Source organism: Trachurus japonicus, chromosome 14 (genome assembly GCF_045865225.1).
Source record: "Trachurus japonicus isolate A0001 chromosome 14, Traja_1.0".
NCBI classification, from domain to species: domain Eukaryota; kingdom Metazoa; phylum Chordata; class Actinopteri; order Carangiformes; family Carangidae; genus Trachurus; species Trachurus japonicus.
In genome coordinates, this window is record NC_140920.1 from 15,427,866 (window position 1) to 15,438,098 (window position 10,233).

The 10,233-nt window shown below is 40.8% G+C and overlaps 1 protein-coding gene across 1 annotated transcript; it reads right to left on the minus strand.

Moving 5' to 3' along the window:
- Window positions 1-6,796: 6,796 nt before the first annotated feature.
- LOC146974510 (ADP/ATP translocase 2) lies at window positions 6,797-9,171 on the minus strand. Its single transcript, XM_085797965.1, has 4 exons — window positions 8,967-9,171; window positions 7,611-8,097; window positions 7,365-7,505; window positions 6,797-7,234 (listed from the first exon to the last, which is right to left on the minus strand). Exons 1-4 carry the CDS (start codon window positions 9,075-9,077, stop codon window positions 7,077-7,079), a joined length of 897 nt encoding a protein of 298 aa, XP_085654091.1. The 5' UTR covers window positions 9,078-9,171; the 3' UTR covers window positions 6,797-7,076.
- Between the last annotated feature and the right edge of the window lie 1,062 nt (window positions 9,172-10,233).

Below are 10,233 nucleotides of genomic sequence, written 5' to 3' on the forward strand. Positions count from 1 at the left end.
CAGAATCTAAACCATTTGGCAAAAGAAAAGAAACACAATTGACAATATTTTATTACTGTAAGGTCTGCTGTATATTTTTCATCCTGTGTGTCCAAAAAATAGGAAATTTGATTACTGTAATTCGGGCGATGTTTTTTTACACCTGAGAAAAAGACAGAATTTCTCAAATATTAACAAATCGGAAACAACATGTGCCCTAATATTGAAGAGAAAAAAAAGCAGCTTAGGTTTTTTTTTCTTTCATCTGGCTATCAGGCTTTTTGCTGCCATATCTTGTATGTAGATGCTTTTGTAAACATGCACTTGAGTTGAACTATGAGATGTGCTTATAAATATGTGTATATTTTGTTAGGTTTTTTTTTTTGCCTACATTAGCTTGATATTTTTATTATTATTACCCTAAAAATACTTCTCCTATATAGTTATGAACTTGGCAGAAGTGGAGCTGTTGTAGTAAAGGTAGTTAACATCACAACTAAGCAACCCTGAAATATATGCTGCAGTAATGTGTTTTCAGTTTGTTTTTGATAATTTATGCTCCAAGTTGGTTTGTATTTTATTATTATTATTATTGTTGTTATGAAACAAGCTTGTTTGAAATGTATTGACTGCTGTTTTGAAATAGGGGATAAAGTTTTTTTTTTTTCTTTCTTTTTTTCTTTTCAAAAATGTATGTGCAAGAACGTTTTTATAATATGATTTGTCAAACACTGGACTGGAGCGAGTTTTCCAACATTTCCAAGTTGAGAGATGTATTTGACAGACATAACTGCACAGACGACACCCGTTAGCACAGATGTGAGCTGACAGACGAAGCACACACCCTCCCCCCCCTCCCCAGCTGTACAAGGGGGAGGGTGACTAACATGGCCACCACTTGTCCCATTCAAAACAGAAGTCATTTAGATGTGAGAAATTAAGGCAATTGTTCCTTTGTGCTGGTTAATTGCAGTGATTGGACGATGGGTTCCATATAATAGGAAATATTTATTAGGGTTCTCCCTCCAAATTGTTGCATGGCATCAACTGGAGACAGAGTTTTTGTTTCTTTTCTGAAGAAGAGAGAGTGCTCTCCTGTATATTCGGAGAGAAAATTGTAAAGGGACACCACTTGACAGCTAACTAGTTCTCAAAATGCACCTGGTATGTTCTTGCTATGGTAGAGCAGATATGATAGTTGAGTCTCATTACACCAACCACCACTTCTCAAACCAGAAAAGAGATTTGCACTAGACTTATTTTGGTCCTCTTCTATCAAAAGCAATATAATTCACTCAACACATTTTTGAACCATAATATCTGATGGTTGTCTGCCCACAGTGGGAATGCTGAGTAAATGGTGATATTTGACATTTTCATCAGTTTTTGTATTCAAAGGTACAGAATTGGTCGCCTTTTTTTAAATGCACACGACGTCCACATACTGTTGTCCGTAGCAGGTCAGGGGTTTAATTTGTTTTTTTGTTTTTTTTTGTTGTTTTTTTTGTTTTTCACCCAGCAGTTCCCTGAGTATTAGTGTCCAGATTTTGAGGGGCATTAAAACTGTTGTTTCCTCCTGTGATTGTTTTGGACAAATCAAGCAGCTCTTACAGATCTGAAGTTAGGAACGGGATGTATGAGGGAAGGAATCATTTCCCATGAGTCAACTAGTGTTGATTTTTTATCGTCATCACACGGCCACCGACCACACGTTTCACCATACAAACACAAATACCAAAAGATTAACCCAGCTGTCCACTGTCGTGCACACCTTTCCCTTAAAAACACTCGTCTTCTATCTCTGCATATTTGGTCGCGCTGAGTGCTTTTTATCTGGGATGTTTTTAGAAAATAAAAATGCTTTAAAGTTAAACAATAATGAAATATTTCTTAGAGGAAAAAAAAAAGAAGATCCAAATGCACCTTTTTTGTCATTTAAACACAGCATCATTGGCAACATATGTAGAGAATCTGTGTCCACCAAAGTGTACGTTCATACTTCATCCTTTTTCAACAAGGTCACTCACAACAGCATCGATTCGTGACCTTAACGTTGTTATTTTGTTGATGGATAAGTGTAAATTTTTCAATAATTCACAAACAGCAAAACTTCACCATTTTATCTGGATGTAGTAGCTTTCCTGTTTTCACCGCTTTGTGGTGTTGTTGAAAGATGTTGCGGTTTGTCTAAATATGTTGCGTGTTAGAGGAAGCATAAGTATGTGCCTTCTTGTAATCTCCTTGGTGAGCTTGTTAATATTGAGAAGCTGAAGCCAGCCAATTGTGTTTGCACTAAAACCAAATTGCTTTTGTGATGTAGACTATTTAAGCAAGCTTGTTGCGTCACTTTAACCGTACAGTATGCATGAGGGTGAAATTGGTAAGTCTAGGGCTAGAGCTCTCATCTGTTGACCTGTAAACCAGTGCAGCTTAGAGGATCTTGTGAATATATCTTGGCTTAGTTTCGCATTCAGTTTTCTATTCCATCTCCTTACTCATCAAGTTTGTCACGATTTCAACAGTTTAAAAAAACAAAACAAAAAAAATAGAAAAAAAAAAAACAGCAAATAACACATACCATGAATACAATACAATACAGCTTTTACTTTCACATGCCACAGTTATAGAGAGTTACACAACTGCAGTAGAGATTTCCATTTCTCTGAATCCATGGGAATGCATGAGTATACGAGGTCGCCTCAAGACTATTGGTCAAATTCATTTAGGTTGTTTTTGAGAACTTGTATTTATTACATATTTTGTTGACATCTGAGAAAGGCCTACATGCTTTGAGTCTTACAAATGCACCTTATTCATGTCAGTCCATGTGGGGAAAAAAAAAAGAAAAAAAAAAAGGCTGGCAACGTAATATCCGATTTAGCACCTTACTACACAGCATGTTTTCACTTTATGCCAGTTTAACTATTCTTCCATATGTATGATTTCAAAAGTAAATCTCATATTTTGTGAAATTGTTTCATGGGATGTGCCAAAGTTTGGAGGCGATCTCCCAAGTGTTTATGCTTATCATTTTCTTTTCCTCCTCCTTCAGTTATAGCAATGGTATGTTTCCTATAACAGTGTGTGGAATCAATTTATCTCAGCAAACAGTATCATTACTTGCCATTTTACAATAAGCCCTGTATTTCACATATATTTACCAGTGATGTGTATTTGTTATTATAAAGAAAATAGCCGTAAAAGCTTCATTATGTTACATAATATTGTGACTTTTTTCGAAAAACTGTGAAGACTTATCTTGCATATACTTTATACAGAAGTATTAAGCCTTAATACAAAAGACTAAAAAAAGTGTGGAAGAATAAACTGATTGTTGCTAAGTAAGGATGATTTTTGTAAATGTTACCAGCACTTTTTTTGTAATTTTCACTCTCTGAGGTATTGTACAAGTTCAAGCTGTTTGTGAAGTTTGATTATGAAGGAATAAAAACTAGTACTTTCCTGTACTTCACAGAAAGTCTTGTCGCTGGTTTATTTTTCTCTCTGCAGTTTGGTGGATGATCTTCTCATGAATAAACTGCCCGGTAACACAGTGAAAAAACAGTGAGACGATCACACATGACTCCTCATGTGACTGCACTGCCAAGAGCTGCAAACTGAGCGAATCCACAAAACCACAGAGATGAATAGATAAAGAAAATATATGAGCCAGAATAATTCCCATACATAATATTAGTAGTAAATATATTATTAGATATGTTGTGGTGTGTGTGACAAGATCTTGATTCTGGATTGTATCCCAGAATGCACTGGACAGAAGGCAGGAAACACCCTGGACCGGACAAGCTGCCAGTCCATTACAAATCCAACAATGATTAATAAACAATTGCAGTCACACTTCACACCTCCAGACAACACCAGTGTGCAGTCCACCAGTGTTTGGACTGTGGGAGGAAACTGGTGCAGCCAACATGTAAACTCTAACACAGGGAAGATTTTTCCAGGAAGCTAAAGCCTGAATTTGTTCAGCTGAGAGGAGGCTGTGTTAAAACCAGGACCACACACACACACACACACACACACACACACTGAACAGGCCAGGTGTACTATAGATGTTCAGCAGGTGTTGTGGTGTGACACTGCTCGAGCAACAAGAACAGCAGGAACGCCATCAGGTTTTGCAGATACTCAGATTACAGATGTTTGCTGCAAGACTAAGTATTAAACTGTACTTTTAAACCTGAAAATAAAAGCTAATGATCGCCGCCATCATCACACAGTGAAATAAAATGAAATTGCACCTCCATAAAAACCATTGTGCATACAGTGATTTAACTGATTTTCATAACACCCCTCACACAACACAATTAAATGTATCTCTTAGGTCCAGTTTAAAAAAAAAAATGAAAAAAGACTGAATGTTGTCAATGCTGAATTGGGCTTTAAGCATTAAATTGTGATATAGTCTGTGTTAATGTCAGAGTTATGGCTCCTTACACTTAGGCTGTAATCTGGTAAACACATTAGAGAACAAAAAGGGGGCAGGAAGATTAAGAGGACGCTCTTTATTGCACTCTAATGCTGAATCCTGGTTGTGGTGAGACATTGCTTTAAAAGATTTATTTGGTGGAATGAATTATGAGCTTGTCTCAGGGAAACGGCTGCTTCACCCCGGCTTGGCTTTTTTATTTTCTGATTATTTATTTTTACTCTGGACTGTGTCACTTTTTTTCTTCATCCTTCATGTTAATATATTAGAGCTAAAACTCCTCTGTCAACATGGATAAAAATTATAGTTGCAGCCTAATTACCAAAATCGTTTGTGATTTTTTTTTTTTCCCCCTTCCCCTTTTCTTATATAGAAAAAAAAACTATTTTTCATTACACATAAAGCTGAGCTGTGTTTGTGAGCAACTTGCTCATAAATCAGTACAATGCTGGTAAACGTGTGCTCTTTGACTAATGACTGTGACACACAAATTAACATACTTGAGATAAATCCACCTGATATGTACAAGGAAATTAAATAAATGATTTCATATCCATTCATTTTATTTGCTGCTTTAGTAACCAGTGTTTATTGGTTTATGCACCATAGCACCGCTCCTTTATATAACTCCTTTTTATGTTTTAATGTGTTAGTAGGCTATTACACTGTAAACCGGTGATAGTGTTGTTCTAGTTTGTATAGGTGGAGGAGAGAAAAAAACTGCACATAATGATTTACCAAACCACCTACAACCTTTTAAACTTTAACTAAGCTGCAGTTTCACTATTTAAATGTGCCCTTATGTGCACGTGCCCTCTGTCCTCCTGCACCTGACGTTTGCACCTGACGTTTGGTCACGGCTTCACGTCAGCGGGGGCTCAAGTTGCCGTTTTAAGCTTGTCTGAGCTGAAGTAAAGACGCCCTTCATTCAGAAACACGAGCCCGCGCGCCGCCGCCGCCGCCGCCGGCCACGGGAGCGCGCCTCTCGCCAGCTCTCGCTTGGCTGTGGCGCCGCCTGCTGGCCGGACCGCGGCGCTTCAGGCTTCAGGGCAAAGCAGAAGCAAAGTGGAGGATTAACATCATGGAGGAGTGAAGGACCGACCGACCGACCGTGGCACTTCCGCGTCTGTGCCGTGTGTCCGTGTCCGTGTCGGTGTCACCTCTGAGGAGTCCACGGCTCCTTCATCTGACTTTGAAACGAACAACTTGAGCCTGTTTTTTTGTTTTTATTATATAAATGTGCTGCGTTTCTACTTCCGGTGGGAGAAGAAGTGAGATCACGTGATTTTGTCTTTACGTGTCGGTCGGTGGCCGTCAGCTGTGTCAGATCTCAGGCTGAGTGAGGATGTGACTAATCGAGGAAGTATTTAAACAGCCTGGTATCGGCCACACCTCGTAATCACAGTTGTTTCAGCACGTTGGAAGTCAACCGAGGGCACCGCTCATTTATTGATACACTGAGGCCAAATTAAAAAGAAAATCCAATCTAGAAGCGACACGTCAGAATTAAAGTGAAAGGATTAGTTCATCTATTGAAAATATATTGGCATCACTTCGATTATCTTTTGTGATCAGCCATTTTCACTTGCTGACCCCCAGTGTCCAATCTTTTAATCATTGTGACTTGAATTTCATCTTTGGGTTGTATATTTGTGTCTGGACAAAACAAAACACCTGGATAAGTCACCTTGTATATCCTGACAAACTGTAAAGAGCTTCTTCTATGATGAGAATAAACAGCCACCATCTTACAGAAACACACATTTAAGTGAACCTAGATTTATTGTAGTCATTCGGCATTGTAAGGTCTGGTACAGTCCAGTCTTTAAATAACTTTTTTTTAAACATTTTTTCCATAGAGATGAACATTTTTCATTCATATTTTCTACTCTTTGAAGCAAGATGATGCTTAAGCTTTTAATGTTCCCACATGCCACAAAAACATACAAACCTGCTGTAATGGTGCTCTCTCCAGAGCTACTCTACATTTCCCTGCGGTCTGCGATGGAATAAGTTGAACTGCACTCCTGAAAGTCGTTTAGTTTTAGTGTGAGCAGTTATCCTAGAAACAACCAAAAATCTCAGTAGGGTCAATAAATTTCTATCACCACAAAATTAACAAGCATAAAACTTGTGTGTGTGCGCTACAGTCGTTATCAGTTGTCTGTCAGGTGGTTTTCAAAGGAGCTAACACTCGGGTGTTGTACTCTACAATCCTGGTAGTGACCACGGTCAAACCAGGAAGGCTCAGGAGGAGATAAGCATGAGTAAATATAGCAGTTGGGTGTAATCCACTTCGTGCATTGCATTATCCAGTGAGTGAACATCTCATGCTAGACAGTGGAGGAGACAGTTGACAATAAGTTGTTTAGTTTGTTCCCAGAATAGATTTATTCAGGTTGGGACCATACAAACCTAGTGAATGACAGGAGGAGGAGGTATCAGATTTCTTACAGGAATGACATTGGTAAAGATGAGGGTTGTGGAACGTTTAAAATCAAAGATGCACGACGTACAGCCATTGCCCACAGCTAGTGGTGAGACACTATAGTTTTTGTTCCCATAAATAAGGCAGAATGCTGAGTCCATAGAAATGGAAAGTTATTACATTTAGCCAAATTGGACAGTGATGTGACAACACGGAGATTTACATAACTTTCTTCAGCTCATCGTACAACACCAGCACGAAGGCGCCGCCCATGCCTCTGAGCACGTTGGACCAGGCTCCCTTGAAGAAAGCCTTACCACCCTCGTCGCGTGCAATCTTACGCCAGCAGTCAATGGTCCCGGTGTACATGATGTCAGCTGAGGAGGGCGAGAGGAGAAGAGCGAGAGTTAGAAGAAGCGGGCAGAAATAAAACTTCTAGACAACCTTTTCAGCCACATGCATCAGCTGGGCTGCAGAAGGAAGACGCTGTGAATGCAAAACACTTACCTCCTTTGCGTCCGGACTGCATCATCATACGTCTACGGACAGTATCGAAGGGGTATGAGGTCAGGCCAGCAACAGCTGTCACACTCTGTGCAATCATCCAGCTCACCAATATGCTGGTGTTCTTGGCATCTGGAAGCATACCTGTAAACACAGGAGAAGAAGGGAAAAAGAAAAAAAAAAATTAATCTCAGAACTACAGGTTGATGCTAATAAATCAAAGTGTAAGTCAGTCTAGTGTGCACGTACCCTTGGCTGTGTCATAGATGCCAAAGTATGCAGCCCTGTAGATGATGATGCCCTGCACGGACACGTTGAAGCCCTGGTACAAGCCTCTCAGACCGTCGGACCTGAAGATCTTCACCAGGCAGTCGCCCAGACCGTTGAATTCTCTCCCAGCTCCGGCCTTTCCCACGTCAGCGGCGAGACGGGTACGGGCGAAGTCGAGGGGGTACACGAAACACAGGGAGGTGGCTCCGGCGGCGCCACCGGAGGCCAGGTTACCGGCGAAGTACCTCCAGAACTGGGTGCGCTTGTCGACGCCATCAAGGAAGATCTTCTTGTACTTGTCCTTGAAGGCGAAGTTGAGGGCTTGGGTGGGGAAATATCTGATGACATTGGCAAGGTTACCTCTCCAGAAGGAAAGGAATCCCTGCTCTTTGGGGATACGGGTGACACAGTCCATGATACCCTTGTACTGCTTATCCGCGGTGATCTGCTTGCTGGCATGCTGGACCTGAGGGAATGAGAGTGAAATAGAGGAAGAGATGTTAGTGTTAGAAGCCAATTAACTGTCGACGGTATGACAAACGCTGTGTCCCTTGTTGTGACCTTGGAAGTTGTCCAACCTGTAAAGTGGCTGCACATCCGCAAAACTGAGCTACACTGCACATCGTAGTTGTTTACCATCACTCCCTAATGGCTGATATGCTAGGTTTTGATTAGCTAGATATTACATAATTAAAGAAATATAAAAAAAAAATTAAATAATCATTAACGTGAGTGCTGGTAAGTACACGAGCAAACAGACGCAAAGTCGTTGTGCAGGTTGATCAGAAAAGAGAGTAAAACTCGTTGACCCGGCTGTGAATGACAGGGGCCTTCATGCAGCCATCGCACCGCAGTCAGCTGCACATTAGCCACAGAGGCGATATGCTGTTGAATTACTCTGAGAATATAATCCACATTCTGCCTTCTTGCATCTGCCTGTGAAACATTAGTGTTGTTAATGCACATTGAGGCTTTTTACGCGTTTGTACACAATGTCCTAATGTCTCTATGAGCGTTTGTCCTTTGTTAGCTCCGCCGGCTAAGGTTAACATGCGATGCTAACGCTAGCAGTCAGGCTGGTGTAGGTCATTTCCCCGCTGCATGATGACCTTACATCCTTAAACCCGGCACCTTAAGACTTTCACCGCTTCAACACCACCGACACACAGGCTACATGTCACTCAAGACACGATGCAAGCCGGTGGATGTGTGAGGGCACCAGCAGGCAGACAGCAGCGTTGAGCTTTAATCAATGGTTGTTAGCAGTAAAACCGGAGCTAACCGGCTAACAGCTCCCGGAAAAGCCAGATTTCTTTTTCTTTTTTTTCTTCTTACCTGAAGGAGAAGCTTCACTCTTTCAATTGGGGCGACAGCTGTTTTGGAGATGGCAGCGGAGATGCCGCCGGCCAAGAAATCCTTGGCGAAGGAGATAGCCGTCTCACTCATGGTGCGATGTTCTTGATGCGCCTTTCAGGTATAAACCAGTACAACTTGATATCCCCACTGCCCTCTATGGCTGATGGCCTGCACCGACGAAATGGCCGATTTTGTAGCCGCGCTGCGGATTTATCTTACGCCGCGTATCGCGAGACAAGACGGGAACTCGTCGTGTACGTCACGAGGTTCCGGCCAATGGGAGGCGGATGACGTCTTTACGCATAAATTTACATGTCCTACACACAAAGTGAAGTGAGCCTCCTGACATTATAACATACACGTGATTTGATTTAGACTGAAAATAAAAACGAGCTAAGTGTCTTGATCTTGATCTTTATAATGTGTTTTCAGATGTAGATCCCTCAAACCTTTGAAGATACCACCGACTTGTTGAGAACAGATTTGTGCTGTGAATGACACTGGAGGAAAGTCACAGGGACGTTCAGGGCTCAGGCTGTCAAGGACTGCAGAGGCCTAATCAATAAAGCTAATGAATAGCCACCTTTAAGATAAAATTGAACCACTCCCAGTAACTGTAAATACAAATAACAATACTGTGCAGCCATGATTGCTTTTCAGCAGATGCATTCTTCTGACATGAGCTGTTTTATGTAAGCTATCTAACTTAACTAGTAACAGATTAACTGCTGTTCCATCTTGTGCTGGTTTTTCCTCCCCATGTTTATTATGTGTGTGCTGTTTGCAAAACCTGGATGTCATTAGATACCAGATGTTTGGTTTAATCCTCTAAATGTTCTTGTGCAATATACTGGGCTGCTACACAGCTACACTGACCCTGCTGGTAGCAAGCTAGTGGGCGGGGAAGCACTCTGGTCTTTCATTCAAGTAAAATGCAAAGAAATAGAGTTTATTCCATAACAACTATAAGTCCTGCATCCACAATGTTACTTAAGTAGCCTACAAGAACAGAAATAATATAAAATACTTACAGTAGGGTTATCACTGATAAAGCAGTGCATCATATTTAATATTTTCAGTAGTCATAGTAGCTATTTATTGTATGTTAAATCTTAAACTGGGAATTATATAATAGAAAACAATAAATATACTGAAGTAAAGTACCTTGTGTAATGTAGCCTACTTAGTTACAGTATTGGCTCAGTGCAGCACTGGTTATAGCTCAGTCTATGCTCCACTCCTGACT